At 39.7% G+C, this 19,169-nt stretch overlaps 1 protein-coding gene across 2 annotated transcripts; it reads left to right on the forward strand.

Annotated features, from left to right (window-relative positions):
- Nucleotides 1-130: 130 nt before the first annotated feature.
- Nucleotides 131-18,660, forward strand: LOC137281420 (cysteine protease ATG4B-like). Of its 2 annotated transcripts, none has more exons than XM_067812634.1 (12): nt 131-178; nt 2,923-3,021; nt 4,709-4,780; nt 6,006-6,104; nt 7,881-7,979; nt 9,012-9,084; nt 10,201-10,280; nt 11,428-11,732; nt 12,806-12,884; nt 15,119-15,258; nt 16,085-16,250; nt 16,541-18,660. In XM_067812634.1, exons 1-12 carry the CDS (start codon nt 166-168, stop codon nt 16,609-16,611), a joined length of 1,296 nt encoding a protein of 431 aa, XP_067668735.1. In that variant the 5' UTR covers nt 131-165; the 3' UTR covers nt 16,612-18,660. The 2 variants fall into 2 exon arrangements, with proteins under 2 accessions (XP_067668735.1, XP_067668734.1); XM_067812633.1 differs by having other exon boundaries at nt 158-178; nt 2,911-3,021; nt 16,541-16,706.
- The last annotated feature ends 509 nt before the right edge of the window (nt 18,661-19,169 follow it).

Below are 19,169 nucleotides of genomic sequence, written 5' to 3' on the forward strand. Positions count from 1 at the left end.
GGCATAGTTGCACCTAAAAATAAGTAAACTCTACCACGTTCCTTTACAAGTAACAGAATATGTGACTGGATAAAGCAGATCAGATTGGCCAATCATCGGCGTTATCACATACGCATTACAGTTATCCGGACATGCGTAGAACAAATGTTATGATTTTGCAAGGAAATGGAGTTTGATGGTAAGTATAATATGAAGCAGAAACTACGCCCATACGTTATTAAATACGTTTATTGTAGTGGTTTGTTAATGGATAATGTTCAGTCAGTTTAGTCTCTGTCCACTCCCAGTTTCAGAGAAATTGGCTCTCATTTATTTTTGGGGGTCAAGTTCTTGAAACAGCTGACGTCTTAGTCACTGACGAGAATAGGGAAATGACAGGTCATCTGATTATGAGCGAGCAGTCCCGAGTGTTGGCTGTTGTTGCTAAATTTACTTACCCATTGTTTCGAGCAACAATCACAACATCAGCGAGGACGTGTAATCAGTCAAAAGTTCACGGCGTAAATCATATTTGCAGCAATGTTGATAAGTACGTCATCACTGTTGATGTGCATAATTTCGAGTGGGTGATACTATGTATTAAAATAAACTTGGAGTCGATTCGCTGTGGACACAGTGGACTGTTGTACAGAAGTATTATTGAAACATGTGGAAACGGTCGCTTGGGGATCATCACAGACAGAAGATGCGCCAGACTTTGCTGTTATGCCCAATCTCAGTCATGCACCATAAATATGCTTGCTAATATTACACAATCATGATAATAGTACATCATCCCCCGTGTGTTTACTCTAACTGGGTAGCTAAAACCAGTGATTATGATAATGCTGGCAGTTGCATACATCATGTACACACTACTCCACATGTTCATCCTGGTGATACATGCATGGAAAGAGGTAGCACTTGTGGCATGAAGTTAAACTGCACTAACTGTGGCTGGAATGTTTTCAGGATAATCTTTGGTTCAGGTTGTTGCTGTTGTAATCATTCATTCTTCATTGTTTTAATATATTTGTGTGTACATTCATGAATTGGAGAAAATACTCAATTTGATTGAAACCTTCTGCTTATTAAAAAGGATCCACAGGGGAAAGAAACCTTTCAAAATTTCTCACCAGACAACAGAACCACTTTTAACTTATCCATAAGTGATCCTGATGAATATTTACCAGCCAGGGACCACAGGACCAGCATAATTTTGCAAACTGGATCCTTGAAACACATCTGAATTGAATGGAGGATTAGTTTGAGTTAGCACGGTCATGTCCACATTTACTTTGTATATTGTGTTTTATGTTCATTCATCAATCATATGTTGGCTGGTAAGTCTTTGTGAAAAATTCTTGTTGAATCCCATCTGTAACTTATGCCTTGCCTACTTTAAATATGTTTAGACTGTCAGTGTTTGCTCAAGACTAGATGTCACAATGTTCATTAGTCCGCCTCAAACAAGGCTGTGTTCATATACATCAGACAGAAAGCATATGGCACGCATCATGTGTTATGAAGATTGTCATTAAGTAAGCGATTCATACTTGTTAGTTGCCATGGTTGCATGTAGATTGTTTCATCACTCTTGTGATGTTGTTATCTCGAAGCCCAAACTTAGCACATAACATGATTTTCAGTACATTTATCAGCTTATCTTGGCAGACTCAAAAGAAAAACGCCTGATTTCTGACTAGTTAATGTGGTTACTTCATGTACTGTTTGATAATGAGTCTGCAAGTCAAAACAGTTTTAGATTATAGGAATGGTGACTGGTTGTCATCCAAGATGGTGTTGAATTTCTTTTCATTTCGAAATGGTAAAAAATAGTGTCCTGTCTTACTGTGCTAAAATCATCAGCATGTCCTTTTATCTTTCCTCTAACATAAATGTCGCTTTCTGTTTGGCTGATAGCTCTTCTATTTTCACTGTACACTGCTTACATGTGAGTGATATTTTCCATGTGCCCCACTGGCAAAGTGGACTCATTTGGTTCTTTGTGCTAGTTATTCTTTAATTCCGATAACATTGAATCATATGTACAGAAATTACCGATGTTTTGCAAAAGCAAATTGATGAAAGGGAGATAACTCTCCCTTCTCTCTTTTCCTGTCATCTGCAAAATCTAGCGATGACTGCAACAAGATCTGTACCCATGCTTCAAACAATTCAGAATTAACATTGAGGTGTTCGATAAGATAAATGCATTGTTCACTGGTCCCTCGGGCCCATGGGTCAATATGCCCTTGATTATTTTGACTTAAGACCAGGGCCTATATTTTCAAAGCTGTCTTAGCGCTAGATAGTCATATGTGCCATACATTAGTATTAACTTATGACTATCCTAGAGCCAAGAAAGCTTTGAAAATCTAGGCCTAGGAACCCATTCCACAAAGCTTTCTTTGTGCCCAAAACATCAGAAGTCCATATTGAGTATTGGAGGTCACTAAAGAGCTAAAATCACTGTGTACAAGAGGGCATGGGGACAAGTTTTGAAGTTACAAAGTCACTGTAGGTTACGTCTGCTTAACCTAGCACCTCACAGTCAACTTGGGTTATCAGGGGTTATAATAATCAGATTGTGCACTTGTGGGCATGCTTATGTATGGAAATAGCACCATAGAAATGCACTGTTATTTTTTTATTCAAATATTACTGAACAAAACTCGCAGACCTGCCAATTTAAGTCCAGTCAGTATTTGACAGGAGTGTATATGGGGGAAACACAATGTTTTCTAGTCCATCAGAGAATGTTCTTTTCATGCTTATGCTCATAGTCTTAAGAAAATTTCAATGTGTAGTGCATGTTGTGTTTTGAAGTGTAATGTTTTCATTGAGTGAGTTTTATTTCTTGCTACTATTTGTTTGATGGTTGTTTTTGTAATGTTTCTGCACTGTGAGTTATTATTTGTAAATTTTCAGTCTTTTTTGCAGCAACGTTCACGTATGAAAGTGGTCCCTTGCAGTATGTGGAATTCCCAAAGACAGAAGAACCCCTGTACATTCTTGGGGAGAAGTACAGTACGTTGTACGGTAAGTGTTGATGTGGGTTGTGGGGAGTAGTATTGTACACTGTGTGGCAAGTGTTGATGTATTGTGTGGGGAGTAGTATAGTACACTGTGCGATGAGTGTTAATGTCTTGTGTTGGGAGTAGTATGGTACACTGTGTGGCAAGTGTTGATATATTGTGTGGGAAGTAGTATAGTACCCTGTGCGATAAGTGTTAATGTCTTGTGCTGGGAGTAAAATGGTACGCTGTGTGGCAAGTGTTGATGTATTGTGTGGGGAGTAGTATAGTGCACTGTGTGATGAGTGCAAATGTCTTGTGTTGGGAGCAGTGTGGTACACTGTGTGGCAAGTGTTGATGTATTGTGTGGGGAGTAGTATAGTGCACTGTGTGATGAGTACAAATGTCTTGTGTTGGGAGCAGTGTGGTACACTGTGTGGCAAGTGTTGATGTATTGTGTGGGAAGTAGTACAGTACACTGTGCGATAAGTGTTAATGTCTTGTGTTGGGAGCAGTGTCGTACACTGTGTGGCAAGTGTTGATGTATTGTGTGGGGAGTAGTATAGTACACTGTATGGTAGGTACTGATATAGGGTGTGGGGAGTAGTATAGTACACTGTATGGTAGGTACTGATATAGGGTGTGGGGAGTAGTATAGTACACTGTATGGTAGGTACTGATATATGATGTGGGGAGTAGTATAGTACACTGTATGGTAGGTACTGATATAGGGTGTGGGGAGTAGTATAGTACACTGTATGGTAGGTACTGATATAGGATGTGGGGAGTAGTATAGTACACTGTATGGTAGGTACTGATATAGGGTGTGGTGAGTAGCAAAGTACACTGTATGGTAGGTACTGATATATGATGTGGGGAGTAGTATAGTACACACGACAGTATAGTCGTGTATATTCATGCTGTAACGTTTGCAGATTGGGAGGTAGGGGAGTGGGGGGAGTGTTCAGGGGTTTGAAACACCCCCTGCTCCCACCCCACACCTGAAAATGACTACAGAACTCATTGCAGAGCAATATTCCTGGATCCACCCGTGTGTGATATGTGTCAGCATGGTTTTATTTGGCCTAGAAATGTTCATCCAGTTTGCACAAACGTCTATGATGCACAATAATGGTCATAATGGCAGATTCTCTCCAAGAAATATGAAGTTCCAGATAACATGATTTTGAACATGACACCTACATTTTAAAGCACATTACACGTCCTTACATCATCACTTTACAAGACCTTCACATTTCCTGTGACAACCCTTGAAGTTTGTATTGGGGTGCTCTGGAGCCTTAGTTTTGTAGGGCCAGGTAAAACCTGTGTCATTGCAGGGTTTTACCTCGACTTACAAACACAGGAATATTGAGGACCCCAAATTATTAGTTTCAAGGGTCCTTGCAGGCAGTAGCAGGGTCCTGTGAACTGTGTAACTGTTTAGAGAACTGTATGTTTTGATTTTGATATCTCTAGAATCTGGAATGAATTATCGATCATGTGGTCTGAGGATGAGTTGATAAATGTTAGTTCTCTGAAAGAAACACTTACCAATATCATAGATATGTTGTAGGTTCAGTGAAGATGGATGCAGTGAATTCTTATTCTGTGTCCATTCTTGTCATTTCTGAGTACTTAACGCACATTTGTGAATCATGCAACCTGTGTCAGTGTCACTTCCTAGCAAGTAATGGAACATTTGTTTTCAGACATGGAGGACCTCAAACATGACATAGTGACAAGGCTGTGGTTTACATACAGGAAGAACTTCGCACACATAGGTAGGAAAAGTTGTACTTTGCTGTTGCTAAGGAAAGCATTTGAAATGTCTGCTTAAATGATACTGTAGTGACTGAAAAGATACATCATTAGTGACTGAAAAGATACATCCTCATTTACTGAGGATCACTGTTCATAATATCAATAACTGAATAATTGTCTGGTCACATATTAATAACTTGATTGTCTGGTCACATATCAATAACTTGATTGTCAGGTCACATATCAATAACTGGATTGTCAGGTCACATATCAATAACTGGTTTGTCTGGTTACATCTTAATAACTGGATTGTCTGGTCACAAATCAGTAACTGGATTGTCTGGTCACATATTAAGAATGAGTGATGGGGAATGACATTATTTTTCTCAACTTTATGAATTCCGTAATTCTCGAGGGAAAGACAATCTGTCATTCTCTGTCATGAGATGATTATTGTTTTTATTGCCCATATCAGTTTTCACTCTAAAGAAGTGCTAAATCTGTAATCTCTGCAAGAAAACCCACAATGCAGGGAATCCTCATATCCGTGTACATTGATAGTTACATTTCTGACAGCCAGTCAAAGTTCACAAAAAGGTGTAACCTCCCTTGGGACTTACAGTACAATACTACCCAGTATCTTCCATCCAATATGGGCAATAACTGTATTGTATACATTGAATGTTGCCAATGCAGCATTAAACATAAAACTATTAGCTGACTTGATAGTAAAGTCTGATTGCACAGTGGCTGAAATGATCTCTAGTTTGAAGCTTTGTCTTATGTAATGTGATACATGAAAAAGTTTAGACAAAGCCCCATTGATTCTATAGTATGGTTGCCCTCTGCAGGTCTTCATCAGTAGCTCTAGTGTGGGGTACTATATTCTCAGTCTCTGTTGTGTGTGTGAGACCTGTGAAGGTACAGGGTAGAATAGACATTCGGCAACCAGGGCTTGCCATATAAGGTGACTATGCTTGTCGTATTAGACGACTAACAGGATCACATGGTCAGGCTCACTGACTTGGTTGACAAATGTCATCGGTTCCCAATTACATATGTCGATGCTTATGCTGTTGATCACTGGATTGTCTGGTCTAGACTTGATTGTTTACAGACCACCGTCATATAGCTGGAATATTGCTGGGTGCGGCGTGAAACTAAACTCACTTCACTCACTCACTCACTCTCACTCTCTCTCACTCTTTCTCACTCACTCACTCACTCACTCTGTTGTGTGTGCAGGTGGTTCAGGCCCCAACTCTGACCAGGGATGGGGCTGCATGCTGAGATGTGGGCAGATGATGCTGGCTCAAGCCTTGTGCAACAGGCATCTAGGAAGAGGTGGGTACTGTGTGGGTGAAGGCTCAGGTGATACATTGGTCCTGTCATCTGGAAACTTATTGACTATGAATATTACAGAGTAGGATCAAAGAAAAAGCAAGTTGTAGAGACATGTTTGTAGTGTGGTGTAGTGTGGTGAATTTACATGTTTATAAATATTAGATTGACAAAAAACACTGGAGGGTCAGAAAATGAGGAATAAAATCAAACACCACTGTGTTCAAGTTAAAGGGACCAGAGTTTAAAACAATTTATAAACTTCATGTGATGCTACTCTATTGTCTCGCCAGATTTTTTTTTTCCAAGTAAACCTCTACAGACAGTTTTGCAGGAATTCTCCTTGAAATCCAGTGGATTTCCTGCAGAATTGCACACATCTCGGGGCTTTTCTGGGGAATAGCCCCTGACTTTGAAATAGTGTTTATTTTGAAGATTGACATAACTTTGTCTTCCTATCTCTGAATATGATCATAGCATATCACATTATTGAAAACTTCCAGCTTATAGTACCAGTACCTGGTTTCGACCCTGCATCCCTTTGCTTATACCTAGCTTGGCGGTTTTATCCACTAGACTATGAAGGTTCGCTGTGAAGAATGGGATTGTTTTTTCAGTATGAACCATGTGTTCACCAGACCACAGGCACTCATGTCACTGCGAGACCCCCAACTTGAAGCACTTCACAGTACAATATATCTCAACAAGGCTGGCCACTTTGGTGTACCCCACCTGCCTGCTTTTCCAATCGCTACACTACCATCGCATGCATTGATGCAATTTATATTATATCTAAGGTGTATATTTGGCCAGTTCATAAGCTGGATCAAAACCACCTTGGGTTTGTTTATAAAGGTTAGCCCATGGCCTCGGGAAATCGTGTCTGCTGTGGGCTTACTTTTTCAAACAAAACCTTGGGGTTAGTTTTGATCCTTTACCAAACAATTATGAATAAAGAAGGCATGTAAATGGGCCAAGATGTTGCCTAGAGATGATAGTATACCTTATTGGGCGCTAGTAAGCAAAAGGTGCCTGGATTGATCCCCAGTTGTGACCGAATGTAAAAACATTGGATCTAACATTACTCTTTCAGTGTTGTCACAGCCCCTAATGAACAGGAAACAACCCTGTGCACATGGTAAATGGCCAGATGGTAGCCACATGAATGCTTGCAAACGTCTAGTTGCGGGTATGGCAACGTACAGTAACACTGGATGCATAATGTAACCATGTGTCCCAGTTCACCCACCTGCAAGTGGGCACCTTGAGAAGATAAGGCAGTGTGAATGCTCACAGTGCTTAACAGATTTGAATACTCCCCTTGGAGTTTAGATGGTTAAAGAATGCCAGAAAAAAGATCTGATAATCAAGGGAACTCTTCAGCACCTTGATCACATATTCATTGCATGGATATGTGTGCTACATAACTATCCTATCAAAATGGCAATAATGGAACAGAACACACAATGATTGAAACACACCAAAGGGAGACAATTTGAAAATGCTCTGCCACCCCAAAACCATGTTGCCCTTTGATGTCATTGAGTCATGTAGTTGTGGCATTTGTTTGTCACATTGAAGACCAGGTCAAGTTTCTCCACATGGGTAGAATGATATGGAGTCCAGTTCTGGTCATTCCAACTGCAAATATTATGTAAAAGGCGACTTTAAATCCGACTCACTTGCTTTGCGTGTCATTACAAAGTGTAAGGAACATCGTTTCCCTACAGGGAGAAATGTTTTGATGATGTGACTCATATCAAATAATATACATTGTAGCATGGAGATGGGAGGCCAAGGAAGATAACTCTGACTACTGGCGATTACTGAAGATGTTCCAGGATAAGAAGAGTAGTGTTTACTCCATACATCAGATAGGTAGGTAGTGCATTCCGCTCTTGACATTGTTTTTTGGAGGGGTAACCTGGTATAACCTTCACTTGTCATGCTGAAGATTTGGGTTTGATTCGCCAAACGGGTACAATGTGTGAAGCCCTGGTTTGGAGTCTGCTGCTGTGATATTGCTGGCATATTGATAAAAGCGGCATAAAAACTAAACCTCACTCACTGGCCTGGTTGAGAGAATGCATGCACAAGGCTTGCTCGTCACACAGGAGACCTGGGTTTGATTCTCCACATTAGTACGATGTATGAAGCCAGATTCACTCACTCATGACGGCATGGTTTTGTTGCTTATATTATTAACCATTGAGTAAACCAATGAGTAACCATCATGAAGACATTCATCTATTTATGGTGGATCAATTGTTGTACTTAAAAATAGTTTTGTGAATGTTATAGATCAGCAGACAGAATATTGTTTGATACAATACCTTTCAGAATATGTTTCTTCCACACCTACAGATACTTTCATTAGGATGGTTGGAATACTTTAACACTATTTCACTAGAGTGGTGTGGGTAGAAATAAAATATACTTCTTTTCAAAAGTTTAGACTTAGTTAAAACACTCACTATATATTATGGATACGTACATGGTTGCATTACACTAACTTGGGGGAACCAAGTACTAACTTTCTGCAGATGTAAAGTCATGGGGATCATGCATCAAATTGCTGAAACACATGTGCAAATATTGTGCGTGTGAACAACTGCGTTTTGGTGTAATGTTTTGTAAAGGATTCACCAGTTTTCACTGATTTTTGTGAATTATTGAACTCATGTCAATAACGTTTTCAGTGTTACAAATTTGTTTTACAATGCAATAGTTATGTGCAAACAGTACCTTCAAACAGTATTGAATATTTTGCAATGTCTAATATAGAACAGTTACCTGAAGTAAGTGGCTATTTTAACACTAGTGTGTCTAAACTTTTGATTGGAGGTGTATGTGACCTTGGTCTTTTTTGAAACAAACATCTAACAATCCGATCTTCTGTTGTGTGGACAGCCTCCATGGGAGAATCTGAGGGCAAGGCGATTGGTCAGTGGTTCGGACCAAACACAATAGCACAAGTACTCAAGTAAGCTTCATGACATGACATTAAAAATTACTTGATTTTGATTGGTTAATAAAGAAGTATCCTTTACCAAATCCAACTTCTATAAACTTCAGTATATGCACTAAAGTGCTTAACTCTTAAGAGAAGAAAGTAGGGACAGAAGTGTAGCCTTGTGCTTAAAGTGTTTGCTCGTAATGGCAAAGTTTGGGTTTCAAATCTCCAGATTGATGCCATGTGTGATGCCCATTTCTGGTGTCCCCATGACATTGCTGGAATACTGAGGTTGAATATGGGAGGAATAAAACTCACCTCACTCATTTTGTTCATTGCCATGACCAGTCAGCTCCATTTAGCCAATGGCTTCCCTGTCCTTTAGTGCACCTTTGTTATTTTATCACGTCTGTTGTTTTCACATGTACGGACCTATGTGTTACCTAGGTTTTCATTCACTTGATGAAGGAACAACTCAATAAGAATATACTCAGTACATGGCGTTATCTGTAATTCAGGGGTTCTAAAATCCCATAGCCTGATGCCAGGGGCAAGTCAGTTTTCATTTTGGCAATCAAATAATGGTATCTTACTTGTCCGTGGGCTACTCAATAATTTCACTTTACGGTTTCAAACTGCAAATAAACTTGGATTTCCTTTCATGTCTGTTCAAAATGTAGCTATTAAATTTTGCAATGACAATAAAGTAGAGTCATCTTTCATTGCTAATTATCACCTCTTGATAAATAGTAAACATAAACGTCAAATACCATGTTGATTTATTCTTTCATAATTGCTTCATTATGATTATGTCATAAAAATTATGGCATGTGGAAAATCTGTCAGGACAAGCTGCTTTCTTAAGGGTCTTTTTTTAAAAAAAATTAAATCCTGTAATTACAGAAGTTGACATTTATACTATTTCCCTTTATTGAGATAAATCAAGTTAAAGAATACGATTGAATTTTTACATGCTTAAAATTCAGTTATGTTCTCAAAATCCCAAATGGAGTAAATGCATGATCTGTAATGTTATTTGTTAGAACCACTGTGTTAGTTTTTGTTTGTTTTCGGATTTACTGTTCCCCTTAATTATTATGATTCAGAGAATAGATGCAATAAGAATTGCCATGTTTTATATTCTAGGAAGATTGCTGTATATGATGAATGGAGTTCCTTAGTCATCCACGTTGCTATGGACAATACTGTGATAGAAGATGATATCAGTAAGTTGTCTCCCCTTGCCAGTTATACACCAGAGGCCTGTTCAGAATTGCGAGCGCTTGATCCAGAACATCTGTGCCCCGACGAGCACCCGCGAACCATCATCACAACTGCCTTGCCAAGTGAACAAAGATGGCGACCATGCTTAATGGAAAAAAAACCATCCAAATCATCATCATTTGTTAGCATCCACCTGACAAAGGGACAAGGAATAGCCGAGAGATGTTGTGTAAAGAATAAAGAAGAAGTTGACATCCATAACATTTTGTCTTATACATGTTTAATGTCATTTGTCACCACTCGCCCCTTTCCATAACCTCCACCAAGAAGACGAAAAGCTATTCGGCTTTTCACGGAATAACGCGAGTTGGTCACGAATGGTTTATAGTAACCAAGCGCAAGCATCCATTCAGGATCTATGCGAGCACTCGCGGGAGGCAATCGCGTGGGCGCTCGTGGTTCTGAACACGCCTCTGGAACCTGTAAATATCTGGGTCTTCTGCAGCCAATGCTTGGCAACTGGGAATGGGTGGTAAAACTTACTGACTTGATTGATAGATGTCATCGTATCCCAGTTGTATAGATCAGTGCTCATGATGTCAATCACTGGATAGTCTCATCCAGACTGTTACTGGAATAATGCTGAGTGAGGTATTAGACAACAAGCGAATAAAAGAACAAACAACATTCAAACCCTGGAATGAGTTCTCAAGTTGTTCTGAGTTGAGAGTTGCAGTTACAGTAATAGAAGTGAAGTGTCTTGCATGTTTCATTTTTTTTATATATATATATATATATCCTCAGGAGGTAATTAAATTGACTGATAAATCTAAACTACAAAGGTCGAGTCCTTTCAAGATTTGAACCCACTCTCTAAGACCTGTTGCCTTATTCTTGAAACGTTCATAGCCTATGAATTCGTAACTTTGATTGTACCCAATGTGTTACGAACAGGCCTAAGATGTTCGTAGGGCTACGAACGTTTGAGAATAGGTAGCGAGATACAAATCAATAATCTAACTGTAAATAATAATTACATCACAGTAAGCTACACCATTTCAGTAGTTTACAGAACCTCATATTTCCTGTAAGGACCCTGGAATTAATAATCAGAGGCCCCCTTCACCTCAAACTTTCCTTTCCCTGCAGGGAAATTATGCAGACTTTCGCCAGAAAATGGAACAGAATATGTAGACATGAACGGATCGGACTCCAACGTTTTTCCCTCAACTCGGAGTTCCCGGAAGACACAGCCATTCACGATAAGTGGCAGCCTACAAACACAGCCGTTTTCACGGGGCGGCAGAACACATTCCCCAGGGAGCAGTCATTATCTCGGTCGGTCACCGCCAAGGAAACCTGTCAACTTGGACAAGTGGAAGCCTCTACTACTTATCATTCCCCTCAGGTTGGGGCTGACAGACATCAACCCTGTATATTTTGAAAGTTTAAAGGTATGATCAGTAACATGCTTTCTCTTTTTCAGGAAAGATCAGAAGCGATGATTATTTTTTTCTGGTCTGCTACAGAGACCTGTCAAGATGTTTGAGAGTGTATGAATGAAGTGAGCCTACAACTTACATTCTGGTGTTTGTTTAGGAATTTGATGAATGTCACATGTTGCTAGCTAGATAAGGTGAGATGTCTTCTCGAAAGCTGCAACTTCAGTTTCTTTATGAAGAAAGTAGTATAAGTAATAGCGGTTCAGAACCACTATTCAGACTCCAGACTCATTGATTTAGAGACAACTGCTATTAAGCTGGAAAATTGCAGCATAAAACTAAACTCACTCACTCACCAGTACCAATGACTATGCCAGTGGCTCTCAAATACAAGTTTCAAACCTTGCAAGTACAGTCAGTGTAAGCTATCTAAACCAGCACTCACAGGGTCTGAAGACATAATCCAGTTTAGACAACGGATTGTAGAGCTGATGATAAATGTACAAGTCAGGGACTGAGATTTTATGCTGGTGTTAACAACTTGCTGGATTGGACAGATGCTGGCTTTGTCAGCTTCCATTGTAGTCAAAACTTGCCGTTGTGAATAGAAGGCACTATTCAGTTTGATTCAGTTTCACAGTCATTTAAACACAACAGTTTCACACAATACTGATATCAAACACCTTTGCATTTGCAGATCACTACACATGGTTTAGTGGAGGGTCCTCATTGAATCACAACACAAAAAGTAGGACTGGGAATGATTGGGAAAATGACATTAAAACAAAATAGGGTTTAAAATTATGCCTGAAACTCTCGTGTTATTCCTGACACTTTAGGACACTCACTGATACAATTGTCTGTGACCAAGATAGTACCTGCTACTGTTACCATTATACTGAACAGCAAAAGAAATGCAAGTTTCGAAAAAAAAATGAAATGCCATTTAAGTAAGTGTTCATATTTATGTTTTTGCAACTTTATGAGTTGCGTTTCTGTTGCTGTTCAGTATATATTCAGAGGACATCCTATTACAGATATTAAGAGGTTTGGGAGCTGTCATGAAGCTTGTATGTTTGTTTCAGAGCTGTCTTGCCTTGAAGCAATCTGTGGGTATCATAGGAGGCAAGCCAAATCATGCCCACTGGTTCATAGGATATCTGGGTAGGTGAACAGCTAGCGTCTGTAATGTCATTATCTTAATAGTGATGATAATGATTTATTTATAAAGCACCTAATATCCACTGTAGAGTTCTCAGTGGCTCCGTGACAGTATCTGGATTGGAAAAAACTGGTATAACTTTTTGAGAAAGGCAGCCGTAAACAGATGGGTTTTTTTTGAAAATATGCAGAAAAGAAGCATTGGTAACAGATGTTGTTTGATGTATCTGAAATCTGAAAAGAACACAATCTGTATAATTAGCAATGTCCAGGACTTTGAATGAAAATGAAGAATTTCTTGTCATGGACCAATGTTAACTTCATGGGTTTTTTCTATCCAAATATTGGCAATGGCAATTGGGATTGGCAATTTCATGAACTGTAACTGGTACATGTGTATTTATGCCTTCACCATATATGGCATTGGGCATATAGGGTTACCCTCTGTGTCCATCTGCATATCCTTCCGAATGAAACAGGGAATGGACTCTATCCACTTCTCCACAAAAAACGCTTTGAGGAATTCAGTGGACATTATCATACGCTTTCTGGGACTCTAATGGTGTGCATCTCATGTTTTGTTTTTGTATTGTATTGGGTTTTTCTTGTAGCTTTAGAGACATTTGAAATTAAAAGCATTTTGCAGAATTTCTCTATGATGATAGTGTAATAGGGAACAAAGGGTGTGGTGTACATTATCAACTTCTCCTCAAAAACTAGCATATGGAATTCATGTAGATTAAACATGTGCAATAGGTCTCAAAATGTGTGCATCTCATACCTTATTCATCCAATTTCTTAATTTTGTCACTTTTACAGATGTTTGAACTTAGTTGAATTTGGTTCTGTTCATCCTGTTCATCACATACAGCAGGGAATGTTTCGTCCCACACAGCAGAGGATGTTTCATCCCATACAACAGGGATGTTTCGTCCCATACAGCAGGGGATGTTTCGTCCCATACAGCAGGGGATGTTTCGTCCCACACAGCAGTGATCTTTCATCCCACACAACAGGGGATGTTTCGCCCCACACAGCAGGGAATGTTTCGTCCCACACAGCAGGGAATGTTTTGTCCCACACAGCAGGGGATGTTTCGTCCCACACAGCAGGGGATGTTTCGTCCCATACAGCAGTGATCTTTCGTCCCACACAGCAGGGGATGTTTCGTCCCACACAGCAGTGATCTTTCGTCCCACACAGCAGGGGATGTTTCGTCCCATACAGCAGTGATCTTTCGTCCCACACAGCAGGGGATGTTTCGTCCCACACAGCAGTGATCTTTCGTCCCACACAGCAGGGGATGTTTCGTCCCATACAGCAGTGATCTTTCGTCCCACACAACAGGGGATGTTTCGTCCCACACAGCAGTGATCTTTCGTCCCACACAGCAGGGGATGTTTCGTCCCACACAGCAGGGGATGTTTCGTCCCATACAGCAGGGGATGTTTCGTCCCACACAGCAGTGATCTTTCATCCCACACAGCAGGGGATGTTTCGCCCCACACAGCAGGGAATGTTTCGTCCCACACAGCAGGGAATGTTTTGTCCCACACAGCAGGGGATGTTTCGTCCCACACAGCAGGGGATGTTTCGTCCCATACAGCAGTGATCTTTCGTCCCACACAGCAGGGGATGTTTCGTCCCACACAGCAGTGATCTTTTGTCCCACACAGCAGGGGATGTTTCGTCCCACACAGCAGTGATCTTTCGTCCCACACAGCAGGGGATGTTTCGTCCCATACAGCAGTGATCTTTCGTCCCACACAGCAGGGGATGTTTCGTCCCATACAGCAGTGATCTTTCGTCCCACACAACAGGGGATGTTTCGTCCCACACAGCAGTGATCTTTCGTCCCATACAGCAGGGGATGTTTCGTCCCACACAGCAGGGCATGTTTCGTCCCACACAGCAGGGGATGTTTCGTCCCATACAGCAGGGGATGTACTTTATCCACTTCCCCTTTTTTTGTGTTTAGAGATTTTGTGGAGATTATGTCAATCCACTCATCCACGAAAACTGCTCAACAAAATTGATTAAGCTTACACATGTGTTTCATTGGGACTCGAAAGATCATCATCTCATAGTTGCATAGATGTTTACTGATCATGTTTAGTAGAAATTAATGACACACTCACTGTAGGGAACGCTTCCTACAGCAGTGCCATCAGTGTCCCTAGACACAATTTTGTCTTATTTAAATTTGAAATTGCACTTGATTATCTCCCTTGTTCCAGGGGAAGAGCTTGTGTATCTCGATCCCCACACAACACAACCCTACACTGACCTTGATCCCCGACTGGCCAACGATGAGTCATACCACTGCCCCTTCCCGAGTCGGATGAGACTGAGTCAGCTTGACCCATCGGTTGCCGTGGTGAGTTTTATGTGAGCTGTTCCACAGCTCACCTGTTTCCATCCATAGCTTCTGCATGGAATACTGTCGAGTTTCATGTGAGACAGTGACAATCGATGTCATAAGGGGTTCCTTTCAAGAAGCAACCTTTACTAAAGTTAAACTTAACTCTCATTCTTTAACATTGCACTAAGGCTACCTTAATGACTTATGATCACCTTAGTGCTTTGGGAAAAGAGGCCTAGAACGGAGGTAGTTTATATCATTTTATGGATAAGTTTTGCCATGTCTGATGAATATCACTCTCCAAAACTGTGTGGTATTACTGGTATATGTATTGCAATATTTTTTTCTGGTATTTTTTCTGAGTTAGGAACATATATGATGGTTTTTTTGTGATTATCTTAATGGATTAAATTAAAATCTTTGTAGACTATGATTCACAGCAAATGTGTTCGTTTTTCAGTGACCAAAATGGCATACTGTAATACTATATATAAATGGTATTGAAAGGAAAATAGAATCCCTGACTATGCAACTTGACAATGCGATTGTTGTCATCAGAACAATAAATATATGTACAGGGACTTATAATGTAAGAAATTGGAACCACATGTACAGTTAGTGTTATTCACTGCTAAACACTTAAACTACATGTTCCCAATATATTGCAATATGTGTACAAAACAGGTATCTGAATTGCAATATTTTGCATGACCATTTATTTGCCAATACACAACCCTACTCAAACTAGAACAGTAAAGGATAAGATTTCTATTTGGCATGAGTGTTTGTTTTGATGTTTTCAAAGTTGTAGTCTGTACTGGTATGCTGTTTTCTCTGACAGGGTTTTTACTGTGGCACAGAGGAAGAGTTCACTGACCTGTGTCTGACGTTCAACAAGTTCATCATAAAGGCCAGCAGGACACCTATGTTTGAATTGCACAAGGTCCGGCCTCTCCATTGGCCTCCACTAGACACACCACCACGCAACAGGACAACATCAAACTCAGGTTGGCAGGACTTCATGTCTGTGTTTGTGTAAGGGCTTGTGTCAGGGTTTTGTTTGGTCAGTGTCAGGACGTTTGTCAGGGGTTATGTCTGGGTTATGTTGTCTTGTGTCAGGTTGTGTCTGATGTCTGGGTTATGTTGTCTCGTGTCTGGGTTTGTGTCTGATGTCTGGGTTATGTTGTCTTGTGTCAGGGTTTGTGTCTGATGTTGTCTCTGACAACAGACTGGGTAATTCTGACAACATACAAGGTGATTCTAACAGCTCACACTACTGTCTGTATCTATTCCCCAGATTTCACAGTACTGGACAGTGCAGAAGGAGGGACCAAGTTCGACAGTGAAGAAGAATTTGAAATTTTATAGGGACGTTTTATCTTCAAGAAAACAAAGTATTTTATGGAGAATCTTTATGTTGAATATTTTAAGTGGCACCATTGTTACATAAACCTTTTATTATTGCATGCAATGCAAAAACAGCCAAATATTCACTGCAGATGGAAGAATATAAAATAATGTAGGAGGCACCTGTACATGAGACAGACAAGTTGCAGGACGCTATGAGAAATAGGAATGTCATCACAAATGTTTTAAGTTGTGTTTCACTTGACTTCTTAAATGTTGAAACATTAAGTTCTGATATTACTGTATTTCCTCTAATAAGCACCAGGAATTTTTTATATATATTTTCCATTGTTCCAAAAATGGATTTATTCAGAAAAGGTCCCTAACTTTGACGTAACACTGCCTGACAATTAATTACACTCAAGAAGCAAAATAAGTACCAGGTCACTTATAAGCTCTGATTCTGGAAGTTCGTTGAACATTAAGCATGGGTGCGTTTTATAGAGGAAGTATGGTATTTTCAAAGCTTAATGCTACTGGTCCAGAGGGAACATTATGTTTTAGTCATCAAAGGGTATTCAGTGAATAGCCATGCTGCAACAATAGTGGCTCCATTCAGTGCCTCGTCTTTGTGTTCATTGAGAAACAGTGCTGACAGTTAGGAACAATGGATGTGATGTGATTCTTCCTCAACAAAGCTGTGGTTGTGAGTAGATTATCAATATGGAGATATTTACACTTGATAATGAAGAATCCACAGTACATTTATCAAGATATATCATTATATGACAGCGAGCTTCTAACATGACTCTGCGGTGGGGTAGCCTTGTGGTTAAACAGTTGACTCACTATGCCAAAGATCCAGGTCTCAATACCCATGTGGGTACAATATCTGAAACCTGTGCAGAAGGCCTGAGTTCAAGTCATCACAGGGTATAGTGTGTGGAGCCACTTATGGTACTCCCCACCATAATATTGCTGGAATATTGCTAAAAGAGATATTAAACCCAACTCACTCTAGCTTGGCTAACGTTTGCTGAAGAGGTAATGAAGCAGATTTGAGTGTTCTTTGAAAGGCAACTGGTTACAAGAGTTCTATTCAGAAAGTGATGTTAACAGCCATATTCTGTCAAGGCAATAGTCTAGTAGATATTATCATTATTAGATTCATTTTGGGTTTGTTTTTTTTTCTTTTCTTTTTTTTTTTTTTTTAATTAAGACCTGCAGAGAGAATGGTAGCAAGCCCTGGGTGGGTTTGTGTGTTAAGTTATTTATCCTGATTATATTTGTTGAATTATTAGTTGATTACTTTTGTTAGATATTTCATTTTATGAACCTTGCATACAAGACCATTTTAGGTAACAGTGGTTGAAGTTTATTATTGTTTCCTTTTATGGGTAGATAAAGATGCAGTTGATTTACTTACAATAGTGTACTGAGAGTTTTCACAGATGTGTGTTGATGGCATTTGAGATCATATAAACTCTGACGGATTCGTAATATTCAAGAGGCGATGGGGTAGCCAAGTGATTAAGGTGCTTGCTTGACATGCCAAAGGACTGGGTTCGATTCACAAATGGGTACAGTGTGTGAAGCCCATTTCTGGTGTCCACTCTGTGATATTGCTGGAATATTGCAAAAAGTAGCATAAAACCTTACTACTCCTAATATTTAATGACAACTGTGAATATAAAACCACTCAAAATCAGCTGATTTTATGACTGATCTCTTAATATCTTCCAAAATCATGCAGGTATGTTATGCTACACTGCTCTGCTTATATTGTTGATATTAGTTTTAAACCCCAGGAAACACTGATGTCGGGTGTATGTCTAAATTTTGTCAAATATTTAATGATCACTCCCAAAGATCAGTGCACATGAAGTTGATCACTGGACTGTCCGATCCAGACTTGATAATTTACAAATCACTGCCATATAGCTGGAATATTGCTGAGTGCTGCCTTAGACAACAAACAAGAACCCTACCAAAAGTTGAGTGGTGTAATTACCTACTAGTTGATTTCAAGGTCATGTGAGAGTTAGTAATCAGAAAACTTCAGAAAAGAAATGAAGCTAGGATGGGGAACGAGTTATGGGTATTTATCACGACAGAATGTAGATACACTGGATAATACTGAATGAAAACTGCTAACATGTCAATATATGCCATCATGTGGTAACAAGTGTATTATAACTGCTAGTCACATTTGTCATTGGTTTTTCATTTTGTAAGTATATCATACATTTATTTTGCTGTTAGCTGCAAAGTCATCCCATTGTACTGCTCTACTTCTGAATCTGACATCAGCTTGCTGATAACTGCTAGAAATCACTTCCTGACGTTTCGGTGGCTTGTAAACAACCTGTGGAATTTGTGGAATCCATGCTTGTCTCAAGAGACTACCAAAGGGATCAGGACCTGGATTTTTGAAGATGTCTTAACGCTAAGATAGTTGTACGTTAATGTTGATGGATGGCACTTATGACTATCTTAGCACCAAGAGAGTTTCGAAAATCTAGGCCCAGGTGATCAGGCTTGCTAACTTAGTTGACACATTTCATCATATCCCTATTGGG

This window comes from Haliotis asinina, chromosome 4 (genome assembly GCF_037392515.1).
Source record: "Haliotis asinina isolate JCU_RB_2024 chromosome 4, JCU_Hal_asi_v2, whole genome shotgun sequence".
NCBI lineage: Eukaryota > Metazoa > Mollusca > Gastropoda > Lepetellida > Haliotidae > Haliotis > Haliotis asinina.

Excerpts from the sequence above, each read along its gene's own strand:
- LOC137281420 (XM_067812633.1), top strand. Across the intron at positions 7,980-9,011 it reads TTACTCCATACATCAGATAG|CCTCCATGGGAGAATCTGAG; the intron begins GTAGGTAGTGCA and ends TTGTGTGGACAG. Across the intron at positions 16,251-16,540 it reads CAGGACAACATCAAACTCAG|ATTTCACAGTACTGGACAGT; the intron begins GTTGGCAGGACT and ends TCTATTCCCCAG.